General features: G+C 36.0%; 2 protein-coding genes across 3 annotated transcripts in view; both read left to right on the top strand.

The window, feature by feature from the left end:
• The first annotated feature begins 3,755 nt into the window (after positions 1–3,755).
• Positions 3,756–7,682, top strand: LOC109047285 (diablo homolog, mitochondrial-like). The gene is made up of 6 exons (XM_042748282.1): positions 3,756–3,864; positions 4,275–4,407; positions 5,715–5,840; positions 5,929–6,039; positions 6,196–6,292; positions 7,106–7,682. The coding sequence occupies exons 1-6, from the start codon at positions 3,824–3,826 to the stop codon at positions 7,270–7,272; spliced, it is 675 nt and encodes a 224-aa protein (XP_042604216.1). The 5' UTR covers positions 3,756–3,823; the 3' UTR covers positions 7,273–7,682.
• Positions 7,683–13,607: 5,925 nt separating this feature from the next.
• LOC122141346 (nectin-3-like protein) overlaps positions 13,608–18,997 on the top strand; it is a 57,337-nt gene continuing 51,947 nt past the window's right edge. Inside the window, exon 1 of one of the 2 annotated variants that reach the window (XM_042748554.1) lies at positions 13,608–13,803. In XM_042748554.1, the coding sequence (XP_042604488.1) occupies positions 13,710–13,803 (94 nt within the window). In that variant the 5' untranslated portion in view covers positions 13,608–13,709. The remainder of the gene's footprint in view (positions 13,804–18,997) is intronic. The other variant, XM_042748553.1, reaches the window with a different exon arrangement.

Here is an 18,997-nt window from a genome sequence, read left to right as displayed (position 1 = left end):
GAGATAAAATTATGTTTAATAAAATGTAAACTGAATCAGACTAAAATAACTAACCTACAAACATTTTTGACATTCTGTTTGTTCATAGATGTTTTGTAATTGCTAATTTTTGCACATTTTCTGGTCATGTGACAAGAAAATTGTTCCAGCTGGCGGGCGGGCGGGGGGGGGGGGGGATGGGTTGGGGGGGGGGGGGGGATGGTATGGGGATTTAGTATGACAAGGCCCAGACTCAAAAGCTGTCATGAATTCTGTCCATAGACTTCCATCCGACTGCCACAAGAGGTCGCCTCTTCATCATATTGACTCTCACACCACACAGACTGTAATCACTCCGGACTACAGTTCCCATCATCCATTCCACTGATTACACATACACAGCTGAATCCAATCAGACACGCTTTATAAGCCCTGGACTTCCTCGTTCAGATCATCGAGTATTGTTCTGCATTTATCACTCTCCAAGTCTTAGTTGCTTTACTGAGCCATTCCGTGTTTCTGTTTAGTCTCTAGTGTTGTTCTGCATTTATCACTAACCTAGTGATAGCTGCTTTACAGAGCCTAGTTTCTAGTTCTAGGTTAGTCTAGTCTTTTCGTGTTGCCTTGTTTCCTGTTTCCTTGTTCCTGCCTGTTTATCTTGGATTACTCTTGTCTCGTCACTCGGACTCTGTTTGTACCTCGTCTGGACTATGTTCATGTTTCTGGATTACCCCTCTTGTCAAGACTTCTGGATTCTGTCACTGACCTATGCCAGCCCTAAGAAATACTCTTTGTCTTGTTTTATACATATCTGTTTGCTGAGGCTCGACTCTTCCTGTGTATGACCATGTCTATGAATAAAGCTTTGCGTATGGTTCCACACATCTCATGTCTCATTTGCCCTGTTACAAAAGCAGTGGCTAAACACTTTGTAATAAATGCAATGCTTTGCTTTTATTAGGGGTCAAACATAATATCTATGTATTCTCCGCAAATTGTAAAATGACATTTGCTTTGTGGCACTGAGCCTGGGGATAGTCCAACCAAGACTGAAAATTCTGGCATCTTTTACTCACCCTCATGTCATTCAAAACCAGTATGACTTTCTTTCTTTTGCAGAACAACAAGAAACTATTTTGAAGGACGTTGGTAACCAAAGAGTTTCAACTTGCAATATAACCAAAACTAGTTAAGCAACATTGATATCTTTTGTTTATGTTCCACAGAAGAAAGTAAGTCATACAGGTTTAGAGTAACATGATTCAAGGCTGTAGGTTTAACATCTCATTTGACCAGCAGTGACACTGTCATCAGCACTATACTATGGCATTAAGCACAGGATGAAAACCCCTGGCCTTCCTTATACCACTTCCTGCAGCAACCTAAGCTTCCCCTCCATGGACTGACCAAGATAAATCCTGTTTAGCTTTCCAAATGCTACTGGTTAATAGCTGCTGGCTGTTACTGACACTTTCCTTAAACCCCAATATGCCAGTGCATGTAACATAACTTCATAAAATGTCCAATATTACATTTTTTATAAGTTTGTGCATTTCTTACAACGCACTTGTCAAGACACATTATTTAGTTGAAAGAGCATTTAATTTTAACATTAATTCCAATAACGTTAAATTAATCAAATATAAAAATAATTACAGAAAGATTAATTTACTGAAATCCAATTCCAGATCACAAAATAGATATGAATATATAGTAGTCAGCATTGAAAGTGGACCAAAACCTTTCATCAAAGTTGTCCTAATACCAAAACGATACCCATTCAGCTATTATTAATTTTTTTTTGATCCACTTCAAATGTTGACTAATGTATTTATATTAGATATTCACAGACTTGTCATTGTCCATAAATGTTATTTTTTAAATTAAATAGATTTAGGCAATTCATATATTGATAAATGATATAATCTGTTGTAAAATACTCTATATGGATTGTCTATTTTTAATGTTTATTGTAATTTTAATTAAAGTTTAATGTTTTATTTTTATATGAAATGTTGGCTATGTAAAACTGCACTTAGCCTACATAATGCAGTCAAACAAACAATGCAGAGCTTTCAAGAGTATTTCATAATTGACAAGTAAGCTTTAAACAGACTTTTAAGATCCCTTTTTTAAAAAATATAAGTAATACTGACAAAAAGTTTTGATAGGATATATTACTACAAAAAAAAAAAAACATCATGATGACATTCATGAAATTTCATTGCCATTTTCAAAATATATTATGTTTCCCTTCTGTGATTTTTTTAGAAAAGGAAGTGCATCTTTTGTGACTTGAAAGCTCTCGAGTATCAAGACAAACACCCCCAATGGAACTCCCCTTCGCCTCAAAGTTAATTTATTATTTATGTTCACTTTTTGTGCTGAAAAATATGTTTGTTTTTACACAATTGTTTGGGAAAACATTTCCACAAAGACTTACAGAGATTATACTAATAGTCCTCAGGTCCTACATCCTTCACAAACACATTTTTAATGAGAAGTTAATCTTACAATCTTTCTTTTCACGATGAATAGAAATGACATCTGGTTGTGACTCACTCGAGCTGAATATGGTTGGAGCTGTGGACATCCAACAGAGCTGTAATTCAGAGCAAGTGAGTCATCAACAGATTCATAAGAAAAAGGCATTTACTTTTCCTAAAAGACTGTATTGTTTGTAAATCAATTTGATAACTCCTGGAACTTAATACACCCATGTCTTCCTTCAGGTTTGTTATCGTTAACTAAAACATAAATAATGTAATTACTTGAACTAAAATAAACAATAAATAAATATAAATAAACTATATATAAATATGTAATAAAATGTCTGCCATTTGCCAAGACAAATTTAAATAAATAATTAAAAAGGGGGTGGGGGTGAGGGATACAGAAATGTTGCTGAAACTAACTAAAATTTTATATTAACAATAACTATATGTAAGAGTAATACATACTAAAATAACAATCTATATTTGGTTTATTTTTAGGCCTAAATCATAAAACTGCATATAGAAACTACTTGATTCAGAAAGAGAAAATAGAGAAATAATAGGCCTGTTGTCATGTTGCAATGTAATTCTGAGAGAGGGGTGCTAAGGTTAAACCAAAAACACATTGCAGTCACTGTGAAACTGGATCCAATCTTTAGATTAATTGCCCTGGCATTGCTGAAAGAATAAGTGTACTTGCAGACCTGGTTGTGGCAGTTATGCCAGTGCAAGGACTGGTTGTGGCAGTTACAGCAGTAGGCCTTTTGACTACTAAAGACAGAGAAAATAAAACTGAATGCATTTATAAACAAAACGTGGCTTACAGATCATTAACAAAATTCAGTGCGGTGTAACACTCCAAAAATGCTGGTTTGTTTTAACATTTTTAATTGTTTTTTAATGTAATTGTGTGTGTGTGTGTGTGTGTGTGTGTGTGTGTGTGTGTGTGTGTGTGTGTGTGTGTGTGTGTGTGTGTGTGTGTGTGTGTGTGTGTAAAACTTTTACCCAACAGCTGGGTTAATCCATATTTGACCCAATTTAATAACCACAGACTAAAAGAAAACTTGTATAAAAATGAGTAGGCCTCTTAAGGTTATCATTTAGGCAGTATAATCATAATCAATAATAATAATAATAATAATAATAATAATAATAATTATTTTATTATTATTATTATTATTATTATTATTATTATTATTATTATTATTATTATTATTATACTGCCTAGTAGTAGTAGTAGTAGTAGTCTTAAATATTCATAAATCTCATTATTATTAAACAGGATCTGAGGGTGCAATTCTCCGTCAACACCGATAGAGGGAGAATTTAATTTCTTAATCTCATCAAGTATGGCGGTGTACAGAAGGAAATTGTTTGCTGTTGGATTGAGGTTGGTTGTGTATAATATTTTTAATTGTCTCATTTTTCAATATTTACTTAATTTGATGAAAACTGATTTGTAGTGTATGTGTGGTTTCTCTACCGTCATGAATAACGGAAAAATAGTTGCGTTAAACAACCATGTCTGTAGATTCGCTCAGATGCTTTGACAGCTGTAGTAACGTAACGTACATTGCTTTCTAACTTTCTTATATATATTATTTATTATTACGGCTTTCTTATTTTAGTTTTGTACCTTACTTTCTGTTTTATTTTACCCTCAAGTGTTTAACTTTAAACTGTCGTGAATATGAAGTGTTGTCCTTGAACTGAGTGACTGAATCATACATCTTAAGTTGTTCCTGACATGAGCTTTGTCATTGTTTTGTGTATTTTGTCACATGTTTTGTGTAACGTTAGCTGTGCAGCTTCCCTGATGAGCAGAGGCTCCTGTCAGAGCGGCCGCAGACCGGCAGTGCTGCCCACACTCCTCAGGAAGAACTGGATGAGCTTGAGTGTCACAGGTGCTCTGTGTGCTGTTCCTTTCATCCAGGTCTGCGCCATAATACTGTGGTTGGAATATGGACAATTTTTTAATTGTAATAGCTGCTAATATTTAGTACTCAAGTGCAGAGTTCAAAAGCTAGGCTAGCATTGTTCCTAAATTGCTATATTCTTCTCACATAATTCACTGTAATTTTAGAAGGCTCATACATTTATTTAAAGAAATAGTCCTTCAGTTAATTGAGTTTATTTTTTATTATTATTATTTATTTGCATTTTAAATAATTTAAATATAATTTGTTTTATTTCTAATTGTATCTTGAAGTTAAACTGTTGAAATTTAGGTTTGACATCTGTACTGAAAGACCTAATGTAGTATATTCCCGGTCAAAAAATAACCTTTTAAAAATTGCTTGTATATCTCACAATATGCTTTACTATCACCAAATCTTGGATTCTATCTTTTTCTCAACTTGTTTTCTTTTAATTTAGCATAGGTTTTGAATTTCTTTTTGGAATTGATTGTTTGTAGGCCTCACTGATCTGAGCTTATGCTCCTTAGTTTTTAAGTGAAACAAAGTATTTTTTGTGGATAATATGTTTACTCATAAACTGAGGCACTTCAGCTCAGATGAGGCCTGCAAACAAATAATTCCAAAAATAAATGCAAAACCTGTGCTAATTGAAGATTGAAAAAAAATGTATAAACTATTTTCAAATCAAGAAATTTATAAACTATTTTTTTTGAAGGCTGGTCATGATGCCACTAGTGTAACAAGGTGGGGGGGGGGTCACTCCAAAAAGTACAATAATTTAAAATAATAATAATAATAATAATAATTGGGAAAGTTGTTACAACATGTGTGTGCAAAGTCAGTAAATTGCTGTCCATTGCGATAACAACTAGCATTCTTGGATTAAAGACAATTCTCTCCGGGTAAAAATGACCAGAACACAACATGAGGGTTTACATGGAGCTTCAGTCTGCATATTATTTATGCAGATTTTTTGTGCAAAGATGGTATCATTAATGGGAGATAGTGTGTGCAGATATCAGAGAAAATGTAAAGCATAACATCTACATTATACAACTTTAGTCAAGTACATCTGTGTAGGGCCTCAATTTATTAATAGTGGCCTACCAAAGCTTGGCTCATATATATTAATCAAATAGCTTGATTAAATGGCCTATGGTGATGACCTAGTATTGTCAACATGAGTTCATTAATATTTGTGAGTTCAGTCTTTTACATAGTGATGTTATAATCCAGCATGTAAAACTTCTTTAGTGTTAATTTCTACTAAATTATTATCTGACAAACCTCTTAACCACTCTTTCCTCTTTGTCTTGTTTAGAAACCAGAAAATTCGACCCACGCATATCTGGTGCGGAGAGCTTCATCTCTTGTCAGAGACAGTGCTAATGCTTACCTCTCACAAACTACTTCAGCACTGCTTGATTCCTTCTCGGGTTATATTAAGGTAATCAAAACTATAGAAATATTTGTTTTCATTTTCATGATTAAAAAAAAATCGCAAAAACAACATCCAGCATACTTGTCTTCTCTAGGCTGTAAACCGTCTTGTGACGATACACAAGCGCTATGTGGCTTCCATGAGCAAACTCACTTCTGCAGAGCAGGATGCAATCTGGCAGGTCATTCTTAGGCAGCGACAGGAGGTAATGACTTGAAAAATACAGTGAGTTATTGTTCACGAGCTTTCAAATTAGAAGTATCATTTGCTGTATTTAGTGGTAGTTGTGTTTTTGTGACACTGTGGTTATATACCTTCTTTTTAATTAAATTGATTGCAAAGTTGTTTTTCATTTAATTAGGTAACTGCCAGGAAAAATGATTGCAAACTATTTGAATCCTGCTGGGTGACTGCCATCAACCTCTCAAAGCTGGCAGCAGAGGTGGCTGTCAATGCAGGTAGCTTTGATTTTCTGGAACAGGCATTTAAGACTTTTAGGTTAACCCCTTTTTTGAATGAACGTCAAGCTTTTTGGTAAATATATATAGGAATAAAAAATAAATCAGTGTTATTATTATATTATTAAGTACTTTTTTTTTTAAAGATGTCATATTTATTTGATTAAAATATTATAATCTATAAAATACTATATTCAAAATAATTTATCTTTTTAAATGCATGTTAAAATGTCATTTATTTGTGTGATGGGAAGGCTAATTTTTCAGCAGATATTACTCCAGTCGTCAGTGTCACATGGACCTTTAGATTAGAATCTAATATACTTGATTTTTTTTTTTATTAATTATAGAGCCATGATGCACATGAATTTGCAAATGTTTTCTTGTCTGTTATTATAGAGCCATGATGCACATGAATTTGCATCATATTACTTTGAAACAAGTATGATTTAGTGTAGAAATCTATTGAAATTTGGCACCTGCTGCCACTTGGTGGTCATTTTTTTTTTAATTGCACTTTTAGCCATAGGTAGAAAAAGGTTTATACTTTAAAGGTACATACAGTAGGATTGACACCGAGTGGTTGAACTAGGTATTGCAGTCCAAATTCAAAATATTGGAGAGGGGTTTTTTTTTCACCCTGCCCCTCCTCCTCAGAATTGACTCACGCAGGTTGCCAGATTGACTACACCAACAGGAACGAGCGCACTTGATGATGAATGAAATGAAATACGCTGTGTTTTCTGCCAACTTATGCTGTAGTAGAGTCAAAAACGTACATACAGCACCGTTAACCATGCTTGTCCTCTCCAGGGGCTGACCAAGCTTCTGTGACAGGACAGGACAGTATACAGCTCACAGAGTCCCAGGTGGAAAATGCTCGACAGCAGGTGCTGGAAGCTGATAGACAACTCAAAGACTCAAAAGCTGAAGACAGTGAGAGGCCTCAAAATGCTCTCAGCACAGCAATGGAGGATTAAGATGTCCCAGATGCATATTTACGAGAGGACTAGTCACATCAAGACAGCTTTAAAGTATCTTAAGCACTCAACCTGTACTACTACTGAAGCACATAATTATATTTCTGTTTGATTAATAGGACAAATGCTGTGAGAATTTATGTAAATGAAGCATAAGTATTAAATACAAAACGATGAGGGCAGGAAAAGGGATAAATACTTTCTAGATCAAGGGCTTCACATTTGTTTGTAATTGATAAATGCAATTACAATTGAATGAAATAGATTTAACTTTAAACCAGTTTTGCATTATTTTAAAAACAATTAATCAAAATCTTTTTTACTGTGTTGACAATATGTGTGGGTTATGATTACAGACAGATGCTACCTTTGTGATTTCTTATTCATTTTTAAATAAACAGTGAAAAAAATGGTTTTGATTCACTATTTACTTCACATTTATTTTGTTTTGATGATATAAATTATTTAACAAATTTTGATGTAAAAAAATACAAATAATTATTTTATTTCAAACTATTTCCTCTTGATTTTCAGTCTGTTCTTCTCAGTCATCCATGATAAAGAATCTACATCAGTACACACGAATACATTTTTAAAATAATCTATTAAAATGTGATTTGTGAAGACCTCCCTTCTAGACCTAAATTTGCAGTATCACTAAAATATATTCACGTTTCCCTGCTGTTTGTCTCCTTAAATTTCTCTTGCCATTCTCAGCAACAGTATTGGATCTCTTATCAGACTGGTTTTTTCAGAGCCAGGCTTCCAAAGACTCTCATCTGTCTCCTCTAATCACCACCTGTTGTTTCCTGTGTTGTGGGCTGAAGGGCTCATTAGCAGAGTATCCATCATGTCAGTAGAGATGTTGTCTGCCTTTGTGGCATTCAGAGTTTTTTCTTTTCACTTATCACTTTTCAGTCAACTCTCAAGAGCCAAGGTCATATGTCATTCCTTCATCCTTTCAGATTTGAATCTAATCAGATTTATTTATTGTTTGATTCATGGCTTGTAGGTGAATGATATCTGGATTTAGCAGAACATTTATTTAAAAAAAAAAATAATAATAAAATAATTTAAAAAATCTTGACTGATGAGTAAACAACCACAAGGTGGCGATATAAGACAAATTATGGTTGACATGGAACTAACGCTTCTGTAGTGTTAACACGTCTGTGGCGTTAATCTTTTGTTTGTTTCATTTACAATTTATTCATTAATTCATTCAACTGAAAATGGATTTAGAGACAGCTTGGGTTAAAAATCTATTAAAGAACTCTGAGAAACAAGTTTTCCTAATATCTCATTTATTTTAATTGCAATTCATTCTGCTATTAGGCCTAATTTACAAACAATTTGTTTTTTAGTTTAGAGCTACAATTTCAAACATGCTTAGAAAATTGCTTGAAATCTATAACTAAATCAGTATATTATATATTTACACTTTTTAACCTTCTATTGAAATGTTATTTGTGAGGACTTCCCTTCTAGACTTTACAATATAATTTACAATATCAATAAAGTATATTTAAAATTGTAGAAAGTGTAGGCTACAACCAGATTAGATATGACTGAATGGATGATGATGAATAGATCACAAACTTTCTGCACTTGCATATTATTGCTCTTTTGTTGGGTTTGATAGCTTCTTTTTTCCTCATTTGTAAGTCGCTTTGGATAAAAGCGTTTGCTTAATGACTAAATGTAATTGTAAAAGCATTTTTTATATATATATATAATTATGTTTGTTTAGCTATTGCTGGTTCCTAGTGAATCCTGGTAATCAAAAACAATGTGGTATTTCTAGTGAATTCTTTATCAAACATTGGTCAAAATGACATGAAGACAATAGAAGAGTCAAAAACACTGTTCCTTCCAAGTCATCATACTGATGACTCTGACATCTTCATGGGAAACAGCTTGCTAAATGGACAAAGTAAACTCTGCCACGGTTTGTAACTTGGTTTGGTTTTATCCTATCACTGACTGCCCTCTGCGACCATTGTGATGGAAATTCATCTAGGACTACATGGATTTAGACACTGGATCCCACTTCAGAATTTCACTAACATCCCAGTGTTGACTGAACACTGAAGTAATTTGGGGTTTCCCGGACTAATCAAAGGAAAGCCAATAGTCGGCCCTGACAGCAAACATTTCGTTTTTGATCTTGCACTCTGTATTTACAAAGCAAAAGACTTGTTTATTGAATCCAAAATAAAAGAGTGAGAATAAAAAGAACGCTTCACGTTGAGTGATGGGGTTGAACACAAAAATGAGACTGAGAGCAAGAATGCATAAACAGCTCTTCCATCCTTCCAGCCGGTATAGACACCATTCCCTGCGATTCGAGTGCTGGTTACTGGCATGCTATATGATGAAATTAGACACGTGATTTATTTTCCAAGGGGAACTGTTCTATGTTACTTGTCTAGGAAATGTTAACAATTGCAGCTTTATGAAATACTGTAATGTATTTACTTGAATAAACTATAGTGTACTGTGCAAGGAGGGAGTTAAGTCAGGACGTGTTGGTACAAAAGAGAGTGCACCAAACCTCCTCTTTTAAGGGTCCTTGAGGACTCATGCAACATTCCTGGAGCAGGCAACACCCTCGATGCACTTCTCGGTTTTACAAAATGCAAGGGTGAAAAATAGCATTTTCAGGAGGTAAAATATACTAAACATTAAAGTGTTTAGATTGAGGAAAATCTTTCAGGCACGTAATGCTTGATAAATTACAAAAACACTTTGCAGAGTTTGAAACGACAGGTTCGAGCAATTGCATTTCAAGTGCTCTAAAGTATGTCCATTTGTTCTGATTCCAAGACAACTTCTGGAGCAAGATGAGGACTAGATCAACTGAACTATCACTCAAGTTCAGGATACATTACCATTTGAATGTTACCATGGCATCACACCATTAGAGATACAAAACCTCATTGAAGGAATCTTGCCCAGTGACTAATTTAAAGGGTTTTGTTGCTATCTAATGGAAATATTTGTAAATTATACATATATTTTTTTTTAAATTAGGGCTTTTTCATGACATTAATGTAATGATTTGATACAAACACTAAAGGTCAAAAGTCATAACTGGTGTTTCAAATACAAATCAAATATCTCTAAATTAGAAAAAAATGTTAACAATTTTTCTGTTTATCTGATTATTATAGAAGTTATAAAGCTCAACATAAAAACAAAATTACAGATAAATCTGCAAAAAGTGACTTCAGTTTAATCAATTTTATATATATATATATATATATATATATATATATATATATATATTATATATATATATATATATATATATATATATATATATATATATATATATATTATATTATATTTATTCAGCTTTCAGATAATGTGTAAATCTCAATTTTGGAAAATTGACCCTAATGATTGGTTTTGTGGTCCAGGGTCATATATATAGAAAGACAGAAAGAGAGAGAGAAGACTTAGATAGATCTTCTATATAAGTCTATTTTTCATGACTATGATGTTTACATCTTGATGCCTTAATAAAAAACAAATATAGGTTAATCTACAAAAAGTGACTTTAGTTTAATAAATTACACTCAGTATATATATATAGCCTCTGGAAACTTTAGTTTAATAATAATAATACATAAGTCTATTTTTCTCAAGACTGACAGATGATTATATCCATCTTAATGCTGTGGACCACAGATAAAGCTACAAAACAAGACTTTAATTTGACCTAAACCCTCCAAAGGAATCATCCTACATTTTCACTTTAATACAGAGACAAACATCCTAACATAGAGAAGAAATTAACCTTTATCGATCCCCTGTCACACATTAGAGAAGAGCTGTGAGATATACATCAGAATTAAGTTATTCATCATCATAAAATTATCAGTCACCCAGTGAGTAAGTCCTTCTTGAATGTTTTAATCACTTGGAGTAGCCCATAAATAGTCCCCCTCTCAGTGCCAGGTGAGAATGTGTGCCCAGTTTTCCTTTACTTTTTTCCACCTTTTCCAAATTAACAAATGGTGAAAGAATGAGTAAGCAGGAAAATTGGCTTTTAGATTAATTCCAGTCCAAACAGTAAGGTGAAACACTGGCACACGTTACAGCAGTTGAAGAAAACATCGAAAAAAGATGTTCATAAATTTCCGGAGTCTCCCCAGAACATTATTTTCCAATAGGCATCCCTCACACTGAAAACCTAAACTCGCCTGCGTCTAACGACCAGAAAGAGAGAGAATTTATTGCTTGGTTCATGGATTGTCTTAGAAAAAAACGGGTCAACAAACAACAAAAAAGGGATTTAGGGTTTAGCGGGAGGAACGATGATGATGGGCCAGAGTCTTTGTAAACCAAACCTTCTGGGTGCAGATGGACAAAACCTCTGCTGAATGCATGGAGTCTCTCTGTGAGATTGTTGACGAGGAGATGTTCGGTTCATTTATGCTGCTGAAAGAAACAGATCCTGAAGGAATGAGGCGCAATGCTCTCTTCTGAGGGGTGGTGAGAGAGTCTGGGGATTGCTGTCTTTGATGTGCTGTTTTCATGGAGGAGATATCAGAAACAGAGTGAGCGGACTTTGTTGATGGTGCATTCTGACTCATGGGAAATAGTCATAAAGGCCAAATCTACTGTAAAGATACTCCCTTTTATTTTTGTTTTCAGTTATCAACCTCTTTTTTAAATCTTTTTCTTGCATGCTGTGATCAACAATGCCCTGGAGATAAAATATTAATTTCTCTGTCCAATAAATCAAAGTAACAGTAGGGGGGGGACAGGGTAGTGTATAGCCTCACTTCTTTCTTTGCTTTCTAGCTCCTACCATCCAGATAAATGAGTGAGCAAAAGCTTATCCTGGTTGGACTGAGACAAGACAGAAAGTCAACAAATTGCTGATCTGGCATAAATGGGGTGGAGCTATTAGCCGCCCAGTGCTTTTGTTGTTTGGTAGGATTAGTGTGTTAATTTCTATATGTCCCAATTAGACTCAGACCAAGAGGTAACGGCAATGGGGTGAGGGGTTTTCTTGTGGCTTTGAGGCAAAAGAAGCACAGATTGGACTCTAGATGGAATCTTAAAAAGGGGGCTGAGTGGATTAGCAGGGGGTGCAGGGGGATTATGTCTGGTGCTAACAGAAAATTAACGCCTATTTGTGGGACTGGACCAACAAGTGGGACAATTTATGACGACAATCCCTCTGCTTAGTAACAGGACAGAAGTGTTAAATAGAAACCCAGCAATTCTTTTGTTCATTTACTTCACAAATTTGGCGGGAATGTGGCCATTTATTGTTGTTATAAAATTATGTGCTCATTGGTACAATTGGCATAAATTTTTTAATGCGTTTGAATATGTTATATTTAACGTGAGCTGAATTCTGAATTCAGCCAAAGGCTTTTGCAGTATATGAGGAAATTTGTATAGTAAAATTATGACCAGTCAGGAGTCTGCAGCTATTAGCCGAGGTTAACAGTAGCCATGTGTAGCTAAACTTAAAGGTGCAAAAAAGTGATTTCTGAGAAACACTGTTAATATTTGAAAGCACTAAAACAAACACACCCCATAAAAGGAACACACCCCAATCTTAATAGCCCTGCCCCCAAATTCACAAACATGCTATGCAACACAGGCACCTCCCCCATCATGAGTGGACACGCCCCTGACTGCTGATTGGCTACAAGTGTGTTTTGGTGACAGATATTTTCTTCATTATTATCATCGAAAAAGTGATTAATCAAAAATTATTTTTGAAAAAATAAATTGTGTAGCCTATGAACTTTGTTTTATTCATTGGTTGTTGATTGGATTTTTAAATGTGGGTGTTGCACCCAAAATTGAATGTAGGTAAATGTCAGATTGTTGGCTGCAAAATTTTTACAACAATAACATAAATTTACAGGGGTGAATTTTCATTTCATGCCGACTCTAGCTATTCACGGGCTTGCATGCGTTTTCCTCCCGATTAAACAGAAGGTGGCGCTATAAAAATGAAAACATGCATGTGAAACTGCATGCATGCACTGCTTTGTAACATACAACAAATATAATCATAATGTACACGAATGTGTGTTAACAAATATCGGTAAAACAAAACAAATATGAGATATCTTTTTGCAGAGTCCGATAAATTGCTACTTTCAACTAGGCTAGGCTATATTTGATTTTATGTAATATTTTGTATCTGTATATATAGATAAACTTGAAGATCTATATATGTGATCTATATAAGTATATAACTTGATGATCAGCCAGCTACTTTTGTCCATCATCTTGTTTAGCAAGTAATGGTCTGCATGGACTGCGCTTCAGGTGAGACTACACACCCCCATATCGGAGAGGCGGAGTGGTACGGTCCAGACGCAGCCTTGTCCCTATGGAGTTGTTGCTGAGGAGCTTTCAGAGTTTCGGGGAACGAGAGAAGCGAGAGCACGGGCGGAGATATGGCGCTGACAATGACTGCCCATTATCTCAGGAATAACCCGATCCACCCGGGACTGAATGTTAGAGTTCTGCTAATGCTGTCATTGATGTCAGGTAGGTTTGATCATGCCTTATGTGCTGTGTCGTGCGCGCGCAAGCCCTTGGCAAACTTTGAGGGAATCCAGCGGTCTGTGGAAAGTATTGAGCGCGTGAACGTGACGCCGTCCAGGCTCGCGGACAGTCCTTCAAAACGTCACCGTGCAACGTCGTTTGTGCCACAAAAAGTTTCTAAAACTTAGGTTTGGCCGATTTCATTTTGGATACCTTACAAATATTTCCTATAGAACCCAAATCTAGCCATCTTAATTGTACCAAGTCCGCTATTTTCCCTCAAACTACGCTGATTGTGTGAACGCAGGAATCTCGCACGAGGACTGAGATTCAGCTGCCATGGAAACATCCTAGCAGAAACTGAAAAACAAACAGTCGATTCATATTTATATATATAACCTCACGTCTTTAAAGAATAATCGGATACTCGAAGTAACCCCTTGACATTTATGTTGGCAGCTGGAATGCTAGTCATTATTTGCCAGCTCGTAATCCTCGCCAAATGTTGCGCTCTTTGTTTGTTAGGGTTTTTTTAAGCGTGGTCATAGCAGAAAAATAGAGCTTTTTATTTTCTTTGTTTGTTGACTGAAAGATGATCTGAAAATGGACTGAACTAGAAGTTTGTGAGCCAGATTAGCAATCCACAGTTTCAACTTCATCACAAGTATTTTATGTAAGTGACTCAATTTTGACATTTGCATTGTTAGGCACTTATTTGGTTTTGCGTTTTGCTTGCTAACGCATCTCTGTTAAAAAATAAAATAAAATAAGAAATAAAACAAATGCAATGTAAGCTTGCTACCTGGTTTCTAGCTGGTCTAAGGCGGTTTTCAACTGGTCATACCTGCAACCTTGCAGTTAATTTTTAACAAGATTTTCCTACAGGCACGATTCCCGTTGACAGTCAAACTCATTCTGTCCCTGACTGTCCGGGTGTCTGCGAGCACACCTGTCACGACCGCAGTTGCCTTCTTTTAGCAACGGGCTTCAGCTGTGTATCATTTTGCAGCTGTAGGGGACACATGCAGGCAGAGGTCAGACCACAACATCGCACTCCGGCTCGTGCACAGTGGGCCGGTATCCATAGTGACCGGTTTGTCTGCGCGAGACTGGCGTCCTCTCGCCCCATCGATCACTAACTCACTCACAGCAAATTCTCCAGTATTTGTCGGGCCTTGGGCATTAAAACAATTGTCGTTTTTGTCTCTGACATGTAGGGAAATGTTACAGTAAACGTTTGGACCGAGATGAATGTTTTAAAGCTTTACTTTGTAACTTTCTGTCTTTCATTTGCATTTTTATTGGTCTGGGAGCAAAGGTTGGGACTTATTCTTAGTAATTTTTGTGACTTATAAACATCCAGTTCTTTTTAAAGGGATAGTACACCCAAAAATAAAAATTCTGTTATTAGTTACTCACCCTTATGTCCTTCCAAACCCACAGGGCCTTTGTTAATCTTCGGAACACAATTTATGGTGGTGGATGAGAAGAGGAGGAGAAGAAGTGTTGAATAAAGTTATTTTTGTTTCCCCTGGGCATAAAAATTATTCTCGTATCTTCGTAAAATTATGATTGAACCACTGATGTCACGGACTATTTTACAAATATCCTTTCTATGTTTCTGTGTCTGGGAACAGTTCAGTTGCATTGCTGTCTATGCAGGGTCAAAAATCTCTTGGATTTCATCTTAATTTGTCTTCCAAAGATGAACAAAGGACTTACGGGTTTGGAACAACATGAGGGCGAGTGACTAATGACAGAATTTTCATTTTTGGGTGAGCTATCCCTTTAAGGAGACAAATGTCAGGCCAGACGCCCAGCTGATGCTAAGACCTTGTGTCCAGCGGGGTCGGCCACTGCGTCTCCTGTCCTTAGATTTGTCCAGACATGGTGTGGTCGTTCCTTGCACTGCAGTGAGTGATGGCAGCAGGGGAATGAGGAGAGAGAGGAGGAAAGAATAACAGTTAAAATACCACACAGGAGCTGGGGATTAGCCCTGGCATTCCACTCTGTGTATCCCACCCTCCCTCCTTCCCTCGCTCCCGGTCTTTCTCTACCTCTCTCTCTCGAACTGCTCTTCGCTCCATCTCATTCATGTCATCTTAATTGCTTTTCTCTCTCTGTCTCTGTCACCGTGTTCCATTTTTATCCCTGAATCAAATTTGTGGGTTAATAACTTGGACTTTAAATTTTCTCCCAGGCCTTTTTCTTTGTTAAAGGCAGATTTTCTCCACACGTCGTGTTATTTCAGTCGAGTGATATAAGTATCTAGACTTTTTGTATAGATATCATGGTACTTTCTATGAATAGGAATTACTTAGGTGTTCTGTTACTGAGCTTGAGGTACAAATTCCATGTTTTTGTTGAAATCTATTGAGTTTCCTAAAGTATTATATAACATAAGATCAACAAGTAAGTTTATGAATGAGTTTTTGAGAACACCTGAGAAATGTTGTTTCCCCCAAAAAATCTCCTATTCTGCCAGAGCACTTGATTTGAGTGATGGTCTGTGTTATAACATGCTACAAACTACACATTAACAACCAGTAATACAAATTCATGTTGACAATGTGAAAAAAAAAATATATATTTTCTGTTACCTGATTGTGTCAGCCAAAACCCCTTTTCCACCAATAGTGAACTGTTGTCGGATCCCTTGCCTAATATGGAACCACTCCACACCTTCTGGTCTGGAAAAATCAGCATCCACGGGGCTTTAAATTCATGCCAGTCCCAAACCAGGGACCACTAATATCAGAGGCTAATAATATTTGCACTGAGTAAATTATATAAATAACTTTTTTCTTTCTAATTCTTTGACTGTCGTCTTGACCCTCTTCCCTGTGATCGATAAAAGCACTAAAGAAGATGTGGGAATTGAAGCATTAGTGGTGTTAAATGCAATCCTTTCAACACTCTCAATCTTTATGTATTTCTCTAGAGCTTAAATCACTGCTACCCGGCCCCCTGAGTGCTCTCTCTTATCAAGACAGAATGGACGGGGCCGGCGGTGCGTCTGTGATTAAGCCCCATCTGTAACATGATTTTGTTGGTAATGTTGTAATGCTTGTGACATGGAATCTGTGAGGTACAACAAAGTGTTCTGTCCGCAGGACCATTAAGGCATCAATACATTGTACACATTAAGATGTCTTAGCCAGCTTCCTTATTCATTGTTTATTCATGAATAACCTAAGAAAAACATGCATGTTTTGTGGTTGTAGGAGTAGAGATTTCTCCACTTTGGCACTCCAGGTCACGCTGCTTTGGAGCGAGGTTGAATAATGAATGACCTCTTTATATAGCATAGACCCTTTCATCTGTGCTTGTGAGAGCCGGTCTGCGCAGGGGCACATGGTGGAGAGTGAGCTCACCTTCTGTACCAGTTGTGATTTTGATGTCGCCCCTTAACACTCTCCCAGAGCTACACATCTATACTACTGTTAGAAAGTGTTTTTTAAAATAAGAAATTAGTAGTTTTATTCAGCAAGGATGCATTAAAGAGTGACACTAAAGTATATTACAAATGATTACTATTTTAAATGTTATTCTTTCGAAGTGTCTGTTAATCAAAGAATCCTGGAAAAAATGTCATGGTTTCCACAAAAATACATAAATAAATTAAGCAGCACAACATCATTTGAACATCGACAAAAAGATGTTTAAGCACCAAATCAACATATTAGAAAGATTTCTGAAGGATCATGTAGCACTGAAGACTGGATTAATGGTAACTGCTGAAAATTCAGCTTTGCCATTTAAAATGTGTGTATATTAAAATAGAAACCAGATATTTGAAGTTGTAATAACATTTTACAATATTACTGTTTTACTTTATTTTGATAAAATACTGTCTTCACTTTATTATTATAACACTTTCACAAACATTTTGAGTAGACGTCTTTCACAAACATTAGGCTAAATAAATCTAGCTGGCTGCACACTTTTGAATGGTAGTCTAGATTTGTGACCAATTTGATTCCAACTCATCGGTAGAAATTAAACATTAATAATATTAATTTCAATAAATGTTAAAAATTATTGCATTAAACATTCAGTTTAGATGAGACAACTTAAAGGAATAGTTTACCCAAAAATGAAAATTCTGTCATTAATTACTCACCATCATGTCATCCCAAACCTGTAAGACCTTCACTCATCTTCGGAACACAAATGAAGATATTTTTGATGAAATCCGAGAGCTTTCTGACCCTGCATAGACAGCAATGCAACTACCACGTTCAAGTTCCAGAAAGGTAGTAAGGCATTGTTAAAATAGTCCATGTGACATCAGTGGTTCAACCGTAATTTTATGATGCTACAAGAATACTTTTTTGACATGAAGGTGAGTAATAATGACAGAATTTTTTTTTTGAAAACATGTCAACTTTGACAGCCATAAAAAGCATGGTGTCTGCAACAATCAAGAGGAAAATCTGTTTCTGAAGTTTGAATGTTATTTTTTCTTAGTCTATAACAAGTACTCTGCTAGCCTAATGCATATTGTACCTCTACACAAAAAGTTTTCTTCTATTGCACCCTGCAGGATCAAGATGAGCTGTCTTAGCACCATCAAAGACTGAAAACAGAGCGCTGCCAGCAATTTTTTTCCCCCGAACTGAGGTGCTCTGTGCAAAAGAACAAAAATAGACAGGTTTTTCTGAAATTAAGGATCACAGGGAGATTTAATAGCAGACACAGATCGATTTAACATTTTGTGACATTTAAAGAGAGGGTCGATGAGATGTCAGTGCTGTAGAGAATTGGGATTCATTCATCTGTCCCTCTGTTGCAAAAGAGGATTAAGCCCAAGCAATAATGGAGAGGCCAGCTTAGGATGCTGTCTGTGTCCGCGTGTGTGTTGCGATGGTGCTGTTGTTAACATAAGAGAGAAACAAACAGACAGTCAGTGATCTCTGAGTGCAGTATTAATCTCTGAGATGACCGGCTCAGCTTTTTGCCAGAGCATGAAGGGCAGCCGTGATTCAGTGACCTCCTCAGCAAGCAGCTGTCTCTCTGTGGGTGGGGAGATGAGTCGTGTGTCTTCTATGAGCCTGTGGTCTTTGGTTAACAGTGACCCTTTTGCCCTGTGTGTAGTTTCTAACTTCTTTTTATGGCTTGATTAGACTTTCTGCAACTGTCAGTGGAGGACGGTGGCCATTGATATTTTTGTGATCTTTGCTCTGCTGCTGGTTAT

This window comes from Cyprinus carpio, chromosome B21 (assembly GCF_018340385.1).
Source record: "Cyprinus carpio isolate SPL01 chromosome B21, ASM1834038v1, whole genome shotgun sequence".
Classification (NCBI taxonomy): Eukaryota; Metazoa; Chordata; class Actinopteri; order Cypriniformes; family Cyprinidae; genus Cyprinus; species Cyprinus carpio.
Note: the sequence above shows the minus strand (reverse complement) of the source record. Positions and strands in the feature narration are given on the sequence as shown.

What these genes read in the sequence shown, in the direction of transcription:
- LOC109047285 (XM_042748282.1), top strand. Translation starts at nt 3,824, where the DNA reads ATGGCGGTGTACAGAAGGAAATTGTTTGCTGTTGGATTGAG. An exon ending in GTGCTGTTCCTTTCATCCAG is followed by an intron (nt 4,408 to 5,714) that starts GTCTGCGCCATA and finishes TGTCTTGTTTAG; the next exon opens with AAACCAGAAAATTCGACCCA. An exon ending in TTCTTAGGCAGCGACAGGAG is followed by an intron (nt 6,040 to 6,195) that starts GTAATGACTTGA and finishes TCATTTAATTAG; the next exon opens with GTAACTGCCAGGAAAAATGA.